This window comes from Gadus macrocephalus, chromosome 7 (assembly GCF_031168955.1).
Source record: "Gadus macrocephalus chromosome 7, ASM3116895v1".
NCBI lineage: Eukaryota > Metazoa > Chordata > Actinopteri > Gadiformes > Gadidae > Gadus > Gadus macrocephalus.
The window spans coordinates 24,604,752-24,627,251 of record NC_082388.1 but is presented as its reverse complement, the minus strand read 5'-3'; the positions used below and the strand labels follow the sequence as shown (position 1 = coordinate 24,627,251).

At 50.1% G+C, this 22,500-nt stretch overlaps 1 protein-coding gene across 1 annotated transcript in view; it reads left to right on the top strand.

The window, feature by feature from the left end:
* Nucleotides 1-22,500, top strand: part of LOC132461430 (protein furry homolog) — a 56,090-nt gene that overhangs the window by 6,052 nt on the left and 27,538 nt on the right. The window contains 24 exon segments of the mRNA XM_060056516.1: nucleotides 615-723; nucleotides 1,120-1,206; nucleotides 1,941-2,112; nucleotides 3,247-3,379; nucleotides 4,143-4,250; nucleotides 4,769-4,895; nucleotides 5,411-5,524; nucleotides 6,206-6,370; nucleotides 6,831-6,917; nucleotides 7,593-7,852; nucleotides 8,590-8,779; nucleotides 9,307-9,431; nucleotides 10,950-11,007; nucleotides 11,359-11,450; nucleotides 13,004-13,176; nucleotides 13,814-13,974; nucleotides 14,486-14,596; nucleotides 15,114-15,268; nucleotides 16,754-16,853; nucleotides 17,286-17,457; nucleotides 18,072-18,328; nucleotides 19,931-20,077; nucleotides 21,249-21,417; nucleotides 21,866-21,956. Coding sequence (XP_059912499.1) covers nucleotides 615-723; nucleotides 1,120-1,206; nucleotides 1,941-2,112; nucleotides 3,247-3,379; nucleotides 4,143-4,250; nucleotides 4,769-4,895; nucleotides 5,411-5,524; nucleotides 6,206-6,370; nucleotides 6,831-6,917; nucleotides 7,593-7,852; nucleotides 8,590-8,779; nucleotides 9,307-9,431; nucleotides 10,950-11,007; nucleotides 11,359-11,450; nucleotides 13,004-13,176; nucleotides 13,814-13,974; nucleotides 14,486-14,596; nucleotides 15,114-15,268; nucleotides 16,754-16,853; nucleotides 17,286-17,457; nucleotides 18,072-18,328; nucleotides 19,931-20,077; nucleotides 21,249-21,417; nucleotides 21,866-21,956 — 3,363 coding nt within the window.

The window sequence follows — 22,500 nt, the reverse complement described above, 5'->3', positions numbered from 1 at the left end:
TAAGGGAGCGTCAGGCATTCATATTTAATACACAGTACATATACATGCATATACTAGTGCTGTCAAGCGATTAAAATATTTAATCGCGATTAATCGCATTAATGTCATAGTTAACTCACGATTAATCGCGGGTAATCGCGATTAATCTGAAATCTTTTTTCTATGCTAAATATCCCTTGATTTCTTTGTCCCATTAATTGTTCTCATTTTAATGCTCTTATCAACATGGAGTGCATCGGCTTGCCTTGTGTAAATGTTGGCATATACTGATCAAAACAGGACGATACAAAAAAAAAGCCTATATTGCAATTAAACGATGAACATGCAAGCATACTGCCTTCAACATAGCAGTCAGGCTACTGCTTCTTTGTTTTGAGCCCAAAAAAACAAAAACAAAACATTTTGCGTTACATAAATTGCGTTAATCGCACGATAACTGACAGCACTAGCATGTACACATGATATGCTATGCTGTTCCCCAGGCTGATTAGAGTCCATCTTTGGTGCTCTCCTTGTGTGGCGTTCAATATTATCGTTGTAATTCAACTCCCTCCGTCTCTTCCCTCTCCTCTCCCCCCCCCTCACCTCCGCTACCTCCCGGTCGGGCCTCCCAGCCGGCTGACCTCCATCACCTCCACGCTGTTCCCCAAGGGCAGCCGCAGCGTGGTCCCCCGGGACATGCCTCTCAACATCTTCGTCAAGATCATCCAGTTCATCGCCCAGGTGTGTGACACGGCCGCGCAGTGTGTGTGTTTGTGTGTGTGTGTGAGTGTGAGTGTGTGAGTGTATTTGTGTGTGTCTGTGTGTGAGTGTGTGTCTATGTCTGTGTGTGTGTGTGTTTTCGTGTATGCGTGTGCTTGTGCGTGTGTCTCTGTGTGTCTGTGTCTGTGTGTGTCTGTGTGTGTGGGTGTGTGTGGTTGTGTATGTGTGCGAGTGCGAGTGCGTTTCTGTGTATGCGCATGTGTGAGTGAGAGTCTGTGTCTCGGTGTTCACATGCAGACTATTTGTGTGCACCAACACAAATAGTCTGCATGTGAACACCGAGACACACAGACACACCCACGCACAGTACCCGAGGCATTCTTGTTTAATTACACCCGTGTTTGTCTCGTTTATCAGGAGAAGCTGGACTTTGCAATGAAGGAGATCATCTTTGATCTGCTGAGTGTTGGGAAGCCCGCCAAAGCCTTCAGTCTCAACCCAGAGGTAAGGACAATAAGCCGAGAGACGCGGCTGTAAGCACAGCCGCAAGACTGGGGTTGATTGTAGAATGTATTGCAGAACAATTAAATAACAATACAATGCAGTTTTATATGCATTTAATTTTTGTCTTGCGAAAAAGCTTCTCTAATTTTCTGTCCGGGAAACCTAAAGTACACCTTATCTTATCTTTAAGGGATTTAAGAAGCTTTTGATTTTAATAACATGTTAAGATAGTATTAACATGTTATTAACAAGTTTATAACATGTTAAGATGTTAATAGCATGTGAAGATAATCTTAACATCTAAACGTGATACCAACTTGTTACTAACAAGTTAAGACTATCGTAACATGATATTCACATGTTGAAATGTTAATAGCATGTGAAAATAGTCTTAACATCTATGTTAATAACATGTCACGATAGTCTTAACATGTTGAGATGTTAGCACGACACCACAGTAGTCACACGCTATTAACCTGTTATTAACAAATTGAGATGTTAATAACATGTTACCACAGTATTCACATGTTATTAACATGTGAGGATGGTCCAAAAGCGTTGGCCCTCTGAGCTCCCCTTCCCCCTGCCGTCCCTACGTTGTCCTGGGGAGGCGTGTTGACCCCGCCTGTGTTATCCTTAGCGTATGAACATGTTATTAACGTGTTAAGGCTCTCTGAGCTTCGTCCCTACGTTGTCCTGGAGAGGCGTGTTGACCCCGCCTGTGTTGTCCTTAGCGTATGAACATCGGCCTGCGGGCCTTCCTGGTGATCGCCGACGCCCTGCAGCAGAAGGACGGCGAGCCCCCCATGCCCAACACGGGGGCCACGCTGCCCTCGGGGAACTCCCTGAAGAAGAAGAAGACCTACCTGAGCAAGACCCTCACCGAGGAGGAGGCCAAGCTCATAGGTCTGTGGACACAGACGTAGACGGACACATATACACATTCTCTCTCTCTGTCTGTCTGTCTGTCTGTCTGTCTGTCTGTCTGTCTGTCTGTCTGTCTGTCTGTCTGTCTGTCTGTCTGTCTGTCTGTCTGTCTGTCTGTCTGTCTGTCTGTCTGTCTGTCTGTCTGTCTGTCTGTCTGTCTGTCTGTCTGTCTGTCTGTCTGTCTGTGTGTGTGTGTGTGTCTCTCTCTCTCTCTCTCTCTCTCTCTCTCTCTGTCTCTGTCTCTGTCTCTCTCTCTCTCTCTCTCTCTCTCTCTCTCTCTCTCTCTCTCTCTCTCTCTCACACACTTGCATACATACATACATACATACATATATACAGAAACACACACAGAGGACACATACACACACAAATAGAAACAACACACACACACACACACACACACACACACACACACACACACACACACACACACACACACACACACACACACACACACACACACACACACACACACACACACACACACACACAGAAGACACACACATGTGACTCTGCTGCACAGTGCACCATTGACTCTAGGGAGAGAGGATGTGAATTTATTAGAGAGTACATTAATTAGGAAAGGCCTCACTGATCGTCACGCCACGAACACACCCCCTAAAACCCCAGTCAGGTCAGCCGTTTTCCGCAACACTTTTTGCTGTTTTAGTATTTTTACCGTTGGCTTTACTGCCGGAGCAGAGCAGTTAGTCCTGCCCGGCTGGCCAGTGTTCTTCTGTTCGTTCAAGACCTCTCGTCTTTTGTGTCTTGGTTTCCTTCGAGGAAACTAAAAATGTAAATCCTTAGTGTACCTGCGGGTCAGCCTGGCTTTCTCTGCAATTGGGGTCAATGGTACACTACCCAGATATTGAGATGGGCTTCGACAGCGGCAATGTTTGGTCGACTGAGTGTACATGTCACTGTGTCTTGGTTCAAACAACTCTGCCCAAAATCTTTCACAGCAGTTTCAGTTTTTCTTCTGTTAAACTGACTGGGTGTGTGTGTGTGTGTGTGTGTGTGTGTGTGTGTGTGTGTGTGTGTGTGTGTGTGTGTGTGTGTGTGTGTGTGTGTGTGCGTGTGTTTTTGCGTGCATGTGCGTGTGTGTCCGCGCAGGCATGTCGTTGTACTACTCCCAGGTGCGGAAGGCCTTGGACAGCATCCTGAGACACCTGGACAAGGAGGTGGGCCGCTGCATGATGCTGACCAACGTCCAGATGCTCAACAAGGAGCCCGAGGACATGATCACGTACGTAGGGCGCCAACGGAGAAGTCGTCCCACCGGATAGCCTGGCTATCGCCAGACCAAGGCTCAGTGGTAGATTGCACGTTGGTCTGGAGAAGCTGCTGTCATTTTCTTCAGCACAAGAGGCTTGAACAACGGGCCTAGTTCAACTGACCCTGTACGCGATTGGCTGCTTGCCGTCGCTTCCCTGTCGTCCTTGTGTTAAACCAGCCAATAGCGCGCCAGGGGGGAAAAGCCAGCCTGGTGATTGGCTCCCGCAAAAACGTATCGAAACTAGAAAGAAATGTGTTGATCTTCTCCAGACCCTTCTGCGGGGCGAAGTCAAATCGCCGGCAGAATGGGCGGGGCTGCCCAGGCTACCGATCGGATGCAATGACGCGAACATCAACAGATTCCAAGGGTCCTCTAGCCAGGAGCCCAAATGAACACTTAAATTATTCAGGCTAACAATTTTAAAGAATCGTTTGGCTTGTCGATTTTTTCCACTCTGGCAGGTAAAAAAAGCTAAAGTAATAGAATATTTTGCTCCCGGGCTCCAGGTCTGATGTGATAACAAAGCATTAACAGATTTCCCATGTTGCATAAACGCCATTAGTAGGAAAATGCTCTTGAGTTTTACGATGTCGAATCGAAACCGGTAAGACAAGCTGTGTTTAAACCTCCGGTTATTCATCATAATCGTCCTAATCTTTATGTGTGTCCTTTTTCTTTTGTTCCTGTCTTGGCGTTGCCCTGGCGTCCATCTTCATCTTCCTCCCTGAGACAGCGGGGAGAGGAAGCCCAAGATCGATCTGTTCCGGACCTGCGTGGCTGCTGTCCCCCGCATCCTGCCCGACGGCATGTCCAAACCCGAGCTCATCGATCTGCTCTCCCGGTGAGACTCTCCTCTCATCCCCCCCCACCACCCTCCACCCCTCATCCTGAACCCTCCACCCAATCCCTCCACCCTCCACCCGGTGCTGAGGCGGCCTTCCCCGCTCAGCCCCAGCGGGCTCTGGGCTTAGGTCCCGGGATGGGGTGTGAAATCGATGGTTCTCGGCGGCGATGGTTAACCCTAGGAAGTGTGGAAGCTTTGGTGCATTAGGCAGACGGTTCGGTTAACGTCAGCACAGGCCTGTGCTGTGATTCCACTCGGCAGCTCGGCATTAACGTCTAAGAGCCAAAAGACATCCGCATCTTACAGACAGTGGCAGAAAAGTTGAACTCCAGTCGATTCATTAGCAGCGCAGTGAGGAGACAAAGGAACTTGGACTATCTGCAGAGAAACTGTTTTTCCACAGAGTATTGATTCGCGGGTCTCGGCGAGACCAGCCAGGTCTCCAGGTGGCCTGGGGCAGGTCTGGGTCGGGGTCTGATCGATGCGTGCTGAGCCCCCGGTCCCTCTGTTCTCAGGCTGACGGTCCACATGGACGACGAGCTGCGCCTCATCTCCCAGAGCTCTCTGCAGAGCCTGCTGCTGGACTTCTCCGACTGGAGGGAGGACGTGCTCTTCGGTTACACCCACTTCCTGCTGCGGGAGGTGAGAACTGAGGAAGAGGAAGTGAATCATGAACGAACCGGGTCGTCCATGGGGTCGACTGGGATGCGGTTTCTGTTCTGTGCACGCGCGCGCGCGTGTGTGTGCGTGTGCGTGTGCGTGTGCGTGGGTGTGGGTGTTTGTGTGCGTGCGTCATATTAATTTCCAATGTAATCTTTGACCTTCTTTCCACCGACTAATGGTTGACAAAAATACAAACGTTTCACCTCAACAATCAAGTTGTTTGATTGATTGATTGATTGAAAACTTTATTGAACAACAATTAACAGAAGTGTTCAAAAGGATAAAAAAACACAATAAAGCCCAAAGGCTTGTTTCCATTGTGGTCCTTTAGTTGGGAAGTAACAGCCCAACGACCAGTATCTCCTCGGTCACAATCCTCTCCTCCTCCACGTTGAGTTCCCGTCCCGCCCTCCTCCGGTGGGCTGCGTTGTGTACACCGCCAGACCCTCCTCCAGCCGACCCCCCCCCCTCTCTCTCTGCTCTCCCTCCCCCAGGTGCAGGACACTCAGCAGGGCCTGCAGGACGCCTCGGTCAAGCTGCTGCTCCAGCTGCTCACCCAGTGGCGGCTGGCCCTGCAGCTCCAGGGGAAGAGCCGTCGAGGGGCCGACGTACGTACCGCAGACCGGCCCCCCGGGACCCCGAGCACCGGGCCCTCAGAGCTGCAGCGCTCATATCAGGGACATGTTCACGTACTCCATGGACCTGATATGTAAAATGTTGAAAATAGGGTTGTTAAAAGCTTATTGCATTGAACTTGGTTTAATATAATACAGTTTTATATATAATAATTTTATGGTATCTAATATTTATTATTGCCTTTAATTTCCTCTCAGCAAAGATTAGTGTCAATCCCTAGTTTCCTCTCTGGGATTAATGAAGTAAATCTTATCTTCTATTAAAAAGGAATGTCTAATAACTATATCATATCTAATATTTAATGTTCCCTTTAGTTTCCCCTCGGCAAATATTAAAGACATTCCCTACTTTCCTGCCTTGGAATAATAAAGTAAATCTTATCTTCTATTAAAAAGGAATGTCTATTAATTATATAATATGCAATACTTAATGTTCGCTTTATTTGCCTCTCAGCAAATATTAATGACATTCCCTCGTTTCCTGACTGGGAATAATAAAGTCGATCTTCTGTTAAAAAGGAAAGAATGATCTTAGAACCTTGCCTTCCTGCTAGTCCTCTTCTCCCTGTCCTCTCTCTATCTGGGACCTCAACGTCATCAGGTTCTGACCAGCCTCTCTAACCCCCATGCTCCCCGTGTCTCCTCCCCGTCCAGGCCAGCCCCCGGCTGCCCGATCGCAGCCCTCACGGCTCTGTCCTCCACGCCGTGGAGGGCCTGGCCCTGCTGCTGCTCTGCTCCTGTCAGATCAGCACCAGGAAGCTGGCCGTGGGCGTGCTGCGGGAAATACGCTGCCTGTTCACCGCCCTGGGCCGCGCTGAGGTGCTGGGAAGACAGGGGGCGCTAAGGAGTGAACTGTGGCGTGATCGGCCGAGAGGCTGCGATATTTATGTTTGCATTCAGGGCGTTTAGCAGACGCTTTTATCCAAAGCGACTTTAGAATAAGTACATTTGTCAGAAGAAAGGGATACGACAATATATCGCTGTCGGTACATAACGGATGTTCATAGAACCAAGTGCCAAGCGCTAACAATCGTTGGGTTAACCCATTCCCCGTTTACAGCAAAGAATGATAAATGGTGGATTGAGGTTTGAACTCGTTTTGTTTATTGTTATTTGTGCTTTTGTTGTCTTACACACTGTTTCTCTTATTCGTATTATGGCTGTGGGGGGGTAGTTTGAAGGGAGAAATCGATTAACTTCACACTTTTTGGATCTTCATCAGCAACTGAAAGTCTGAACAAAAGTCTTTGAAAAATTCGCTCTGATATTTCGCTCCCAGGACGATGACAAACCCATGATAGACATCATGGACCAGCTCAGCCCGGCCGTCATGGAGAGCTTCGTCCACGTGGCCGTGTCCGACTCGGTGAGTGCCTTCATCATCCTCTCCCCCTGTCCGACCACCTCCTCCGATTTAACGTAAAATAGCACGCGCTGAAATCCTGTCAGGTGCCAGGTAATCCTAACCTCTCACTCCCCGACCTCTCCTACCCTGTGTCCTCTACACCTCCTTCTTTTCGTTTCTCGACTCCTCTGTCCCTCTTATGTCCTCCCTCTCTCTCCCTGTCTCCTGTCTCCTTCCCTTCACTTCCCTCCTCTCTCCCTGTCTCCTGTTTCCTTCCCTTCTCCTCCCTCATTCCACCCTTCCTCATCCTCCCCCTCCTCTCCCCCCTTCCTCCCCCTCCTCTCCCCCCTTCCTCTACCCCCTCCCTCCCCCTCCTCTCCCCCCTCTCTCCCCCCTCTTCCCCCTCCCCCCCTCTTCCCCCTCCCTCCCCCCTCTCACCCCCCTCCCCCCCCTCTTCCCCCTCCCTCTCTCCCCCCTCCTCTCCACCCCTCCTCTCCCCCCTCCTCTCAACCCCTCCTCCCCCTCCTCTCCCCCCTCCTCTCTACCCCTCCTCCCCCTCCTCTCCCCCCTCCCTCCCCCTCCTCTCCCCCCCTCTCTCCCCCCTCTTCCCCCTCCCTCCCCCCCCCCCTCTTCCCCCTCCCTCTCTCCCCCCTCCTCTCTACCCCTCCTCCCCCTCCTCCCCCCCTCCTCCCCCAGGCCACCCTGCCCCTCAGCCACACGGTGGACCTGCAGTGGCTGGTGGAGTGGACGGCCCGGCTGGTCAGCAGCAGCTACGACGTCAAGAGCCCCAGCCACGTGTGGATCTTCGCCCAGTGCGTGAAGGACCCCTGGGTGCTCTGCCTGCACAGCTTCCTGCGCCAGGAGCACCTGCCCAAGCACTGCCCCGTCGCCCTGGGTTACGCCTGGCCCTACGCCTTCACCCGCCTGCAGCTGCTGCTCCCGCTGGTGGACCCCAAGTAAGACTTCTGGAGGGGCCCCCCAAGTAAGACATCTAGAGGGGCCCCAAGTAGGACATCTAGAGGGCCCCCAAGTAAGACATCTAGAGGGGCCCCCCGGGTAAGACTTCTAGAGGGGCCCCCAAGTAAGACATCTAGAGGGGCCCCCAAGTAAGACATCTATAGGGGCCCCCAAGTAAGACTTCTAGAGGGGCCCCCCACGTAAGACATCTAGAGGGGCTTCTGGTTCCTCTGGTCCATAGGTAGCTGTCAGGTATCTAGAGGAGCTGCCTCTCCCACTGGTGGAGCCCCAGTCAGGGTTCTGGTTCCACTGGTCTACATGGCTAGCTGTGAGACATCCAGAGGAGAGTCTGGTTCCCCTGGTCCATAGCGGGTTGTGTCCAGGGGCGTTGAAAGCCTGAATGACCAAAGCTGTTGTTTTTATGGCTGTTTTTATGGCCCTGTCGAACGCCTGCTCCACTGCTTTCCTTCCTTATTCCACTGGGTTAGTGTTGTTAGCTCTGTTTGTTTTACGATGGGCCGAGGCCGACCGGCTGATGACAAGGGGCTGTGGAAACCCCTGGGCATAGCGGAGGAAGGAGGAAGCACTCTTTCACACGTTCTTTGCATGTTCATGCTTTATTATAGTGACCTAGAGAGGAAGGCATGGGAGAGAGAGGGGAGGACGTGGAGCAAATGACCACGGGCTGGGGATCGAACCCCGGGTCGCTCATCATGTTTTTCCTGCGGTTGCGCAGCAGTCCGGTGAACGCCAAGAAGACGAGCACGGCGGGCTCCAGCGAGAGCTACACGCCGCTGTGGAGGAACTACCTGATCCTGTGTCTGGGCGTGGCCAAGCCCAGCATCATGTCCCCCGGACACCTGCGCGCCTCCACCCCCGAGATCACCGCCACCACGCCCGACGGCAGCGTGGCCTACGACAACAAGGTGGGCGGGGGTGGGTGGGTGTGGGTGTGTGTGTGTGTGTGTGTGTGTGTGTGTGTGTGTGTGTGTGTGTGTGTGTGTGTGTGTGTGTGTGTGTGTGTGTGTGTGTGTGTGTGTGTGTGTGTGTGTGTGTGTGTGTGTGTGTGTGTGTGTGTGTTGGAGTGAGTGCATGCAAATCTGTGTGGGTAAGTGCATTTGTGTGTGTGTGTGTGTGTGTGTGTGTGTGTGTGTGTCTGTGTGTGTGTGTGTCATGTGGAACACCAAGAGGGTTGTTGCTAGGCTTAAGAGCGGAACAAAGCTGCACATTGGCACACTTGGTAGGCTCTCACAATATCAAGACGATATTGCTGTACAGTCAAGATTAAACTGTGTGTGTGTGTGTGTGTGTGTGTGTGTGTGTGTGTGTGTGTGTGTGTGTGTGTGTGTGTGTGTGTGTGTGTGTGTGTGTGTGTGTGTGTGTGTGTGTGTGTGTGTGTGTGTGTGTGCGTGCGTGCGTGTGCCCATTAACCTTTGTGTGCGTGGTTGCCCAGGTGATAGGCACGCCCTCGGTGGCCTGGTTGTTGAAGCAGCTGGTGCCGCTGATGAGGGCCGAGAGCCTGGAGATCACAGAGTCCCTGGTGCTGGGGTTCGGACGCACCAACGCCCTGGTGTTCAGGTACGCAGACCCCCCCTCACCCCCCCTCACCCCCCCCTCACCCCTCCCTAACTCCTCCCTCACCCCTCCCTCACCCCCCCCCTCACCCCTCCCTCCCCTCACCCCTCTTCCCCCCTCCCTCATCCCAGCTCAACGTACCTGGAGCCATGGTCTCCAGCTGTGTCTTTCTTCCTGCTTAATGAGTGGAGGAATCCACCGGCCACACAATTGTTTTAAAGGGGGGATATTATACCACCAGGTGTGAGTGTGATTAGCCGTTACAAGCTGTTTGAAAATCTGCCTTTCATCACTAGTGGGAGGGTCCACCTCGATGTGTGATGGATAGATGAGCAACGTTTGCTACAGTCTGATCTATCCAGCACACGTGTAGGTGGACACGCACACGTGATGTCACTAAAACACAGGAAAAAGCAGATTTTTTTCAAACAATGGCTAATCACACTCACACCTGGGGGCATAATATCAACCCTTTTGATATGAAAGTAAATATTACCATGTTATCAGGTGGCTTGTGGTCCTTTACCCGGCATGATTCCAGTTGGGAAAAGAATTGGGTTATTTGTACTGGGTGTATGTGTTTAAGTGCATGATGTTGGGGCTTAATGTTAAAAAATATTAAATGTTGATTTATTAATGGACAAAGCACTTAATGTCATTCAATAATTCAATGAACAAGCTATGAACGTATCTGTGATCGCTCTTTCTGCTACAGTGCGGAAATACACTCATAGATAATGGAAGCATAACTTATTTGGGATATAAATGATAAAGTACCAAAAGTAAGCGTCTATTTAGCAATAGAGCTCCTCTCTTTGCCTCGTTGGACAGCAGCTGATTAACTGGGGTCGACAGCAGGTTAACCCCGGTCAAAACAACATTTGAACAAGGTCTGATGCATCGCGCAGAGCTTAGTACAGAGCTTAGTGTGAGAGACAGAGATTCAGCCGCGCTCAGGGCTCTGAATTGATGCTAAACCTAGACTCGACTGTTGACGTGATATTCTGAGTAATGCGGTCGTTGCCCATTGTTTTTCTGTTCTTCGTGACGTGTCTCACATAGATGGCATCTGTCTCTCACTGTTGTTAGTCAGCAGAGTGCTAGGGCTTTCTGACAGAGAAGACTCCCTGGTCAAATATAAAACCTTCATCAGGGAGGAGGAGGAGTGAAAAGCTTTTCCTGGAACGATAGCTTTCACTGTTGGCAAATTTACTTTCTTTCACTTGTAGAGGGAAGAAACATGTTACCCTTGAGAAAGGGCAATGTTACGAAATAACTTTAAAATCCCTCAGAACAATGACTTGTCTCGTCACAGTGGGAAGAACAAATATGTGTTTTGAATGTCTGCCAACAGTGAAGTATCATAATATTACTTTTCTGTATGTGTGCTAAAGGTGAGCTAGCATAATAGTATTTCAATGTGAACCTGCTTAACGCTGAGCTAGCATAATGTTGTTATTCTGTAAGTGTGCCAGCAGTGAGCTAGCATAAAGTGGTTTCTCTGCGTTCATGTGCCAACAGGGAGTTAGTGGAAGAACTCCATCCATTGATGAAAGAAGCCCTTGAACGAAGGCCAGAGGTGAAACACACGCACGCACACACACACACACACACACACACACACACACACACACACACACACACACACACACACACACACACACACACACACACACACACACACACACACACACACACACACACCAGAATTTTTATCAAGCTTTCAATTAGTAGATTAGAAGAGGCTTTCATCCCGATATGATTACTAAGCAACAAATATACAGTTGACCATCTTGGGCCGCCCTTGACTTGCGCAACTCTATCAAAACACTGGAACCAAGCCTGGGTTTGAGGCTGTATGGTGCGGTCCCAGACTCAATACAGCCCTGACCTGAACCCTGCCTCACTCTACCCTCGCTCTGCTCCCCAGAATAAGAAACGGCGGGAGAGGAGAGACCAGCTCCGGCTGCAGCTGCTGCGCATTTTTGAACTGCTGGCCGACGCGGGAGTGATCAGCGACAGGTAACGCACACGCAGATACGTGCGTGCAGACACACACACACACACACACACACACATGCACGCATTCACGCGCACACACACACACACACACACACACACACACACACACACACACACACACACACACACACACACACACACACACACACACACACACACACACAGAGAGAGGACACACGCCCAAAACAGTAAGTGTTTTGAACAAGGGAACTCTAAGTGAGAATCTTGAAGAGTTTCATGTAAATAAATCTCTGTTAAGTCACTATCTAACACTGAGTGATCCATAATGGTGACTGAGCCTATGGCCCACTGATGGAAGCCCTGGCGGTTTGCGTACAATGAATGTCCTGATTATGAATGTTCAGGACTGGGTGTCGGTGGGGTCGGGGACATTCCAGGGAAATATCACAAATGCCGCAGGGTTAGTGAAGCGTTTCCCCTCCGCCAGCTGCGGTCGTTCCGCCAGACTCGCTCCCCAGCTCACTCGTATGCAAAGCGGCGTTCAGTACTTTCCGTTCTCTTCCACCAGACCGATTCCCATCTGACTGCCGTCACGTAGATCACGATGTTTACGGCTCAGGGAAGCGAGACCCACAAACACACACCTGCAGTTACCGGCTTATCGACATAGGTGTAGCCAAAGGGAATTTTTGTTCGCTACTTTAAATACTTAAAACACAGGTGAACATTTACATTTACATCTCGGGCACTTAGCAGAAGCTGCAATCCAAAATGACGGTACAGTAAGGATGTTCATCGAACAATGTGCCAAGCACTAAAAATCGCGAGGTTAACCCTTTGTGTACAACAAAGAAAGCTAGGTTAAGATGCTACACAATGCTAAGCACTATTCTTTAAGAGCAAGGACCTACAATATACAATAAGTACGTACATCAAGTGCCAGAATTGCTAATCAACGCAGGTGACGCTCAGGAGGTAGAGCGGGTTGGCTGGTATCCGGAAGGTTGCTAGTTCGATCCCCGGCTCCTCCTAGCTGAGTCTCGAGGTATCTTTGAGCTAAGGCGCCCTACCCTGACTGCTCCCGACTCCGCCGTCGGTGTGGGAATGAGTGAATGAATCGTAAGTCGCTTTGGATAAAAGCTTCAGCAAAATAAATCATTGGTTCTCAAAGTGCGGCCCGCGGGCCAACGGCGGCCCGCAGAAACATTCCTGGCGGCCAGCAATGACATCGTTTTTTTTCTTTTCTTTTTTTATATCAATATTAATTTAAACCAAAATAAATAAATATAAAGAGAAAAGTCGACTCTCTCTAGCTTTCACTTGAATCCTGTTACATTTGTTAGTTTTAATCCGACTGTACATTACTTTGAAAGGATGAATCTCAGTTTCGTGATTTAGACCTCACTTGACCTCACTCCCAGAGGTCCACGGTGCAATATCTTTTTCACCACTGGGATGCCGACGGCGTTCCCCGCCGTGGAGGCCCTCAGTCAAATTCTGGGTTCCTAAATTGGCCCTCAGCTGCCAAAACTTTGAGAAGCCCTGCCCTAAATGTATATCTAAACGGCCGACGCCGTCCCTCTCTCTTCCAGCACCAACGGGGCCCTGGAGCGCGACTCCCTGGCGCTGGGGGCCCTCTTCCTGGAGTACGTGGACCTGACCCGCATGCTGCTGGAGGCGGAGAACGAGAAGGAGCTGGACGTCCTGAAGGACATCCGGGCCCACTTCAGCGGCATGGTGGCCAACCTCATCCAGTGTGTCCCTGGTGAGCCCTGAGCCGTCCCCCACACCCACCGCTCAGCGCAGCACAGCCTCATCGGTACCCCGTTGATAGACTCAGACCCCCCCCCCCCCCCCACGTTGTACACCGGCATTAATCATGCAATCAGACCCGCAATCACACCCGATTAATTCATCAACACATGGATGATGGATTATTATACAATCCCGTTAATAACGACAGTATGCTCAATATCCATGTAGCGTCACACACCCTTGTTGGTAACACATAGCCGTCTTAAGAGCAGTATTATTCAAAACCTTTACGACGTTGTCAGAACCTGGAAAAACGTCCATTATCAAGAACGAACACTCGAGAAGGAACGCAGAAATGTACCCCATCCTTGCTGTTCAGCTCACTCTTTTTCATTCTCACTCCCTCTCTCTGTCTCTCTGTCTGTCTGTCTGTCTGTCTGTCTGTCTGTCTGTCTGTCTGTCTGTCCGTCCCTCTGTCTGTCTGTCTGTCTGTCTGTCTGTCTGTCTGTCTGTCTGTCTGTCTGTCTGTCTGTCTGTCTGTCTGTCCGTCCCTCTGTCTGTCTGTCTGTCTGTCTGTCTGTCTGTCTGTCTGTCTGTCTGTCTGTCTGTCTGTCTGTCTGTCTGTCTGTCTGTCTGTCTGTCTCCAGTCCACCACAGACGCTTCCTCTTCCCCCAGCAGTCTCTGAGGCACCACCTGTTCATCCTCTTCAGCCAATGGGCCGGCCCCTTCAGCATCATGTTCACGCCCCTGGATCGCTATAGCGACCGCAACCACCAGATCACACGCTACCAATACTGTGCTCTGAAGGTACGGGGAAACACACTGCACAACATGAATACACTACGCACACACACAGACACGCACAGAAACACACACACACACACACACACACACACACACACACACACACACACACACACACACACACACACACACACACACACACACACACACACACACACACACATACACACACACATACACACACACAAAATCCGGCAATATTAATCTTAGCCCATTGAAATTCCGATTGCGCAGACTAATTAATAATAATAATAATAATAATACATTTAATTTAGAGGCGCCTTTCAAGACACCCAAGGTCAAAATTGCATTCTTTCTATTGTTGACACAAAGAGCCAACTTCAAGAAAAAGCATGTTGGCAAATAAATAGATAAGGAATCTGCTGACAAAAAGCGCCACACTGGGCAACTCTGCCTTAGCCTCTGTGGAAACACCCAGAATCAGATCGAGGCATCGCCAGCCTTGTCATTCCAATCCGATCGGTTCCACTGACGCAGCACCTCTGACCCTCAGGCCATGTCGGCCGTGCTCTGCTGCGGGCCCGTCTTCGACAACGTGGGCCTGTCCAACGACGGCTACCTGTACAAGTGGCTGGACAACATCCTGGCCTGCCACGACCTCCGGGTAGGAGAGAGCTCGAACTGACCCTTCACCTTTCACCCGATCACCCCCTATCGTCCCGGCCTCATGGCTGCATCGTAAAGGGAGATTCTACATTGTTAGCCTGACATGGTTTTCTTTATCGTTTAAAGGAGCTATAGGGGAGATTTATTTGACTGTCGTTTGTTAGACATGACATTGACACCTGTCAGCTATAAGTGAGTGAAATGCTCTGTTAGTTGTTTTATTCAGATATTGCGTCTTGCCCGCCATTCACCGGCAACTACTCTGGCCGAGAAATGTGCCCGAGTAGAGACCTTTTCTTTTCATTAGTTTAGTTTCAAAATCTTCTCTCGATTCGTACCTTCAGCAGCTTTAACAGATTCTGTGAACATTGTGAAGTATAAAGTATCGTCCAAATGTTTATCGCGGCAAAAGGTTTACAAATTGTACTCTGCGTGTGTTGCCTTTGGTTTCTATGTGTCACGTGTGTGTGTTATCAAAGGGGTTGGGTGTGTTACTCTGTGTGTCTGTCCGGTAGGTTCACCGGCTGGGCTGCGAGGTGGTCATCCTGCTATTAGAGCTGAACCCAGACCAGGTGAACCTGTTCAACTGGGCGGTGGACCGCTGCTTCACCGGGTCCTACCAGCTGGCCTCCGGCTGCTTCAAGGCCATCGCCACCGTGTGCGGGAACAGGTGAGGCGTCGCGAGGCTCAGCCGCAGGTGGAGCTTCAGATAGAGCTTCAGATAGAGCTTCAGATAGAGCTTCATACAGAGCTTTAGAGTGAAAGAGTTTAAAATAGAGCTTCAGATAGAGCTTCATATAGAGCTACAGATAGAGCTTCAGATAGAGCTTTAGAGTGAAAGAGTTTCAGATAGAGCTTTAGAGTGAAAGAGTTTCAGATAGAGCTTCAGATAGAGCTTCATATAGAGCTTTAGATAGAGCTTCAGATAGAGCTTCAGATAGAGCTTCATACAGAGCTTTAGATAGAGCTTCAGATAGAGCTTCAGATAGAGCTTCATACAGAGCTTCAGATAGAGCTTCATACAGAGCTTCAGATAGAGCTTCAGATAGAGCTTCATACAGAGCTTTAGATAGAGCTTTAGAGTGAAAGAGTTTCAAATAGAGATACAGATAGAGCTTCATACAGAGCTTCAGATAGAGCTTCAGATAGAGCTTCAGATAGAGCTTTAGAGTGAAAGAGTTTCAAATAGAGCTTCAGATAGAGCTTTAGAGTGAAAGAGTTACAGATAGAGCTTCAGATAGAGCTTCAGATAGAGCTTCAGAGTGAAAGAGTTTCAGATAGAGCTTCAGATAGAGCTTTAGAGTGAAAGAGTTTCAGATAGAGCTTTAGAGTGAAAGAGTTACAGATAGAGCTTCAGATAGAGCTTTAGAGTGAAAGAGTTTCAGATAGAGCTTCAGATAGAGCTTTAGAGTGAAAGAGTTTCAGATAGAGCTTCAGATAGAGATTCAGATAGAGTTTCAGATAGATTTTTAGAGTGAAAGAGTTTAAGATAGAGTATCTGAAGCTCTATCCAAAGCTCTGTCTGAAGCTCTATCTGAAGCTCTATCTGAAAGAGTTTCAGATGGAGTTTCAGATAGAGCTTCAGATAGTTTCAGATTGAATTTCAGAGAGAGATTCAGATAGAGATTCAGATAGAGCTCCAGATAGGGTTTCAGTTAGAGTTTCAGAAGGAGTTTCCGATAAAGTTCCAGATAAAGTTTCAGATAAAGTTCCAGATAGAGTTTCAGATAGAGCTCAAGATAGAGTTTAAGATAGAGCTTCAGATGGAGCTTCCAAGAGATGTATTTATTATGAATTAACTGTTGAGATATTTTATGGAAAAATAGACGAAATCTTGTACTCGTTTTATAATGTATTTATACATTCATGAAGTAAAATCTAAGGTCTCTCTGGAAAATTCGATTTTAAATCATAATGAGTAATAAAAAAAAGGCTTCATAAAAGATTGTGCAGGGCATTATAAAGCCATGTAATGTGTCTCATATAATATCCAAATGGCAAACAGTCCTCCAACTAAAGGCCTTTCATTGTTGAAGTGTGAGTGAGCTCCACTAAACCTTAAGCTTTACCGCGTAAACTTAAGAGATGACTTCAGCGTGTTTGTTGAAGCAGACCTCCGTGACTCATGCAGTGTGCTGATTGGCTCTCGTTGCAGGAATTACCCATGTGACCTCATTACCTTGCTCAACCTGGTGTTGTTCAAGGCCTCCGACACCAGCAGGGAAATCTATGAGATCTCAATGCAGTTGATGCAGGTAACCACACACACACACACACACACACACACACACACACACACACACACACACACACACACACACACACACACACACACACACACACACACACACACACCCCTCCTAAACCGGCTAGGTGACGGGTTTGGATTCATCAGCTGATTGTGCAGCTACTTCCATTGTTGAAGATATAATCCATTTTGTGTGTGAGTGGGTGTGTGTGCTTGTGCGTGTGTGTGTCTCTGTGAGTGTGTGTGTGTGTGTGTGCGTGTGTGAGACGCCTAACCCCTACCTGCTCCTAAGCTACCTGTATTTACATACAATTGTAATAATCTGTGTTTATTGCAGTATAAATGCAACATGGCCATGACCCTGTGGTTGTGTGTTTCTCTGTGTGGTTGTGTGTTTCTCTGTGTGGTTGTGCGTGGTTGTGTGGTTGTGTGTGTCCAGGTGCTGGAGTCCAAGCTGTGTGTGTACTCCAAGCGGATGGTGGAGCAGAAGCCCGGTAACATCCTGTACGGGACGCACGGCCCGCTGCCCCCGCTGTACAGCGTCAACCTGGCCCAGCTGTCCCACCAGCTGGCCAGCATGTACCCCGAGCTCACCCTGCCGCTGTTCTCAGGTACACGCACACACACACACACGCACACACACACACACACACACACACACACACACACACACACACACACACACACACACACACACACACACACACACGCCCGCACGCATCTACATACATACAAACACTCACTCGCACGCACGCACACACATACACACATACATACATACACACACACACACACGCACACACGCACGCACGGCGCACGCACGCATATACATACATACAAACGCTCGCTCGCTCGCACACACACACACACACACACACACACACACACACACACACACACACACACACACACACACACACACACACACAAACACACTTATGTACAGGTAGAAGAGCATTATGTGTGTATATGTTTGTGTGTGTGTGTGAATGTAATTATTTGTGTGTGCGTGGGTGCCTGTGTGCGTATTTTAGCTTGTGTGTGACTGCGTGTGTAAGCATGTGTATGTGGGCGTGTACGTGGGTGCGTGTGTGTGTAAATACGTGCGCGCGTTCTAGGTCCCATGCATGCATGCGTGTGTGTGCATTTTAACCCGCGTTAAAATAACGTGAGTTCAAACACCAGAGGAACAGCCCTGACTCAGTCCGTCCCGCCGTCTCCCCAGAGGTCAGCCAGAGGTTCCCCACCACCCATCCCAACGGCCGGCAGACCATGCTGTCCTACCTGCTGCCCTGGCTGAGCAACATGGAGCTGCTGGACACGGGCCTGCTGCCCCCCGCCTCCAGCCCCTGCACCCCCGACGAGGAGCAGCGCACCCGGGCCCACGTCCTGGGGCTGTCCCCCTGTCTGCGGGGCAACGGCTGGGGCTCGCTGCAGGCCACGTCGCTGGTGCTCAACAACCTCATGTTCATGACCGCCAAGGTAACGGCGGGCGGCGGGAACGGGCGCAGACGGGAGCTTGTGTTTGTTTTTGGAGCCCGTCTTTCAAAAGTGAAAGCGTCAAACTGTGTCTTAAACTCGGCTTAGCTCAGGAGGTAGAGCAGTTGTCTTGTAACCGAAAGGTTGCTAGTTCGATCCCCAGCTCCTCCGAGTGTTGATGTGTCCCTGAGCAAGACACTTAACCCTAACTGCTCCTGACGATCCTGAAAATCCCCTTCTTCGATGTGTCAAATGTGTTGCAGCCTATCGTGTGTGCATAGGGCAGATGTGCTGTTGTGTCTTCAAGAAGGAATTGAAGACAGGAATCAGTTTACTTTAGAATGTCTCCGTAACGAAACAGGGAACAAGGCGTACAGTTCCCCCTTGCAGTTCCTGGGTTTGGCCTCGGCTCAATGCCGTCTCCTACAGAAGTTCTGCTGTAACACAGTAGGACTGCTGGATCTAAAATAGCCTCCAGGTGATTCACAGTGGGGCAGCTCTCTGTTACCAGCACAGGATGGGTTGAATGCAGAGAATGAATTCCCCCACAGGGATTCATAAAAGTATATCTCCTCCTTGTGAGAAGAGCCTGGAGGCAGGGTTAGGTTAAATACCATTACATATAATTACAGGCCTCTTCAACTTGAAGCCTATAATTATTGCCTGCTCAAACGTCTTCCTGTCTTAACTGCCGCAATTATTCAACAAAATAGTAAAATAACTTAATCTTTGTACAAATTATGCAAAGTAAATATCAGCGCAGCTTATTAAAGGTGTTTGGTGACATCTAAGGAACCCTGCAGAAGCTGTGTGTCACTGTTTTGTGTTCCGGTCTTGTTCTTGCGGTTTAATTCTGTGAGTCACTGGCCTTTGTTTCGGTCTTGTTCTTTGTCTTGTTCTTGTTCTTTTTCTTGTTCTTGTTCTTTTTCTTGTTCTTTGTCTTGTTCTTGCGGTCTGGTTCTGTGTGTCACCGACTTATGTTTCTGTCTTGTTCTTCGGTCTGGTTCTATGTGTCACTGACTTATGTTTCTGTCTTGTTCTTCGGTCTGGTTGTGTGTGTCACTCTCTTGTTCTTCGGTCTGGTTCTGTGTGTCACTCTCTTGTTCTTCGGTCTAGTTCTGTGTTTCTGTCTTGTTCTTGCGGTCTGGTTCTGTGTGTCACTCTCTTGTTCTTCGGTCTGGTTCTGTGTGTCACTGACTTATGTTTCTGTCTTGTTCTTCGGTCTGGTTCTGTGTGTCACTGACTTATGTTTCTGTCTTGTTCTTCGGTCTGGTTCTGTGTGTCACTCTCTTGTTCTTCGGTCTGGTTCTGTGTGTCACTCTCTTGTTCTTCGGTCTGGTTCTGTGTGTCACTCTCTTGTTCTTCGGTCTGGTTCTGTGTGTCACTCTCTTGTTCTTCGGTCTGGTTCTGTGTGTCACTCTCTTGTTCTTCGGTCTGGTTCTGTGTGTCACTCTCTTGTTCTTCGGTCTGGTTCTGTGTGTCACTCTCTTGTTCTTCGGTCTGGTTCTGTGTGTCACTCTCTTGTTCTTCGGTCTGGTTCTGTGTGTCACTGACCTGTACTCCCTTGTCCTCCCGCCCTGGTTCTCCCGCCTCTCCCCGGGTCAGTACGGAGACGAGGTCCCCGGTCCCGAGATGGAGAACGCGTGGAACGCGCTGGTGTCCAACGAGCGCTGGAGCAACAACGTGCGCGTGGCGCTGCAGTTCCTCATCAGCCTGTGCGGCGTGAGCAGCGACACCACCCTGCTGCCCTACGTGAGTGCCTTCGACCCCCCCTCAGACCCCCAGCCCTGACCCCCCTGCCTTGACAGGGAGGGGGGGTCGGACAGGGCTGTATGTGAGAGAGAATGCGCCGGGTGGTCTTGCGTGGTCGACTAACTAGCTGACTAGTGATAGACATACAGGCATGCATTCATACGTACGAACGCGGTCGTCTGATTTGTTTGGAGAGGATCGCACAGTGAAACTAGGCTGACATCGTCCGACCATTCTGCATACTGTACATTTCTCGGTTTCTAAGGGGTGTTATATACGGGTGCGGATCAAAATGCGCTCCTCTGTTCAGTCATCGTATTAGACCCGCCCCGTATTAGATACAAGGCTGTGATTGGCTCAGCCCGGGCCAGGTCTGCTGGATATCGAGGGGGGGGGGGCGGGGCAGACCCATATGTCAGAGCAGATAAAACATGGGCTCCCAGATTGGTCCGGTTCCCAGGGTACAATAATTGCACAGTGTTGCGGTATGAATCAAAGCAGACGTGGGCACGTGGAGACATTCGGAGTGCGGGAGTGAATTTAAATCAGCTCTGTAATAAAACAGGACGCCTTGTTTATTGTGATAGGATGTGATTTTATGGCGCAGTAAATCTGTCGTGTATCTCTGCTGTAACAACATCACCCTTCTGTGCGTGTGTATGTGTTGGCGCTTCTGTGTCTGTGTGTGGGTGTGCTTCTGTGTATTTGTGCTTCTGTGTGTGTGTGTTTCTGTGTGGGGGGTGTGTGTGTGCATGTGTATTTGTCTGTGTGTGTATGTGTTTGCTCCTGTGTGTGTGTGTGTGTGTCTGTGTGTGTGTGTGTGTGTGTGTGTGTGTGTGTGTGTGTGTGTGTGTGTGTGTGTGTGTGTGTGTGTGTGTGTGTGTGTGTGTGTGTGTGCTCCTGTGTGTGTGTGTGTGTGTGTGTGTGTGTGTGTGCGCGTGTCTGCGTGTGTGTGTGTGCGTGCGTGTCTGCATATGTGTTTGCATGCGTGTGTACGTGCGTGTCTGCGTGTACGTGCGTGTCTGTGTGTGTGCGTGCGTGTCTGCGTGTACGTGCGTGTCTGCGTGTACGTGCGTGTCTGTGTGTGTGCGTGCGTGTCTATGTGTGTGCGTGCGTGTCTGCGTGTACGTGCGTGCGTGTCTGTGTGCGTGTGCGTGCGTTCGTGTCCCAGATCAAAAAGGTGGTGGTGTACCTGTGCCGTAACAACACCATCCAGACGATGGAGGAGCTGCTGTTTGAGCTGCAGCAGACGGAGCCCGTCAACCCCGTGGTCCTCCACTGCGACAACCCGCCCTTCTACCGCTTCGCCGCCAGCAACAAGGGCTCCGTCTCCCACACAGGTCAGAGGTCACCCGGCCCGCCGCGGGCCCCGGGAGGACGAGTGTTGAGGGTGATGATGATCGTGGGATCTGGAGTTGTGTTTCTCCGCAGTCTGAATCCCTCCGTCACTGTCTTCAGGTCCAGGCAGCCAGACACACTTAAATCAAGATTGGATTGGCTGGTTTACGGCCGCGACGTTTATCTCGAGCGCTCGCTTGCCAAAAACGCCATGTTGTTTGTTCTTTGATACCCCCCCCCCCCCCCCCCTCTTGTAGTTAAACCCCATATTTCACTCATTGACATAATGGAGGGCAGATGATATGCTGTGAATCAGAGTGGTTATCGTTTGGATGATATTTGACTCGCGGCTCTGGCTGGCGGGGGCCGCTGGGAGGGGGGGGACACTGGGGGTACTGGTGTGTGCGCCGGTATTCTGGTGCGTGACAGTGTTGTGCTGTGGTTGTGCAGGCACGGCCTCCAGCTGTAACACGGTGGTGGTGGGGCAGGAGAACTTCCCCGACGCCGATGAGACCAAGCTGGCCAGGGAGAGCGAAGAAAGGTCAGTCAGCCTGCGCCTCAAACCCAGCATGGGGGGTTACTGTTGAACCGTCGAGAATGTCTTTGGTTCAGGTGCATAAAAAAATGTATGAAGCTTACAGGCGCTGAGCTCACAGGCGCTGAGCTAAAGGTGCTGAGCTAACAGGCGCTAAGCTCACAGGCGCTGAGCTAAAGGTGCTGAGCTAACAGGCGCTGAGCTAACAGGCTCTGAGCTAAAGGTACTGAGCTAACAGGCCCTGAGCTAACAGGCGCTGAGCTAAAGGTACTGAGCTAACAGGCGCTGAGCTAAAGGTGCTGAGCTAACAGGCGCTGAGCTAACAGGCTCTGAGCTAAAGGTACTGAGCTAACAGGCCCTGAGCTAACAGGCTCTGAGCTAACAGGCCCTGAGCTAACAGGCTCTGAGCTAACAGGCTCTGAGCTAACAGGCGCTGAGCTAACAGGGGCTGAGCTAACAGGCTCTGAGCTAAAGGTGCTGAGCTAACAGGCGCTGAGCTAACAGGCTCTGAGCTAAAGGTACTGAGCTAACAGGCGCTGAGCTAACAGGC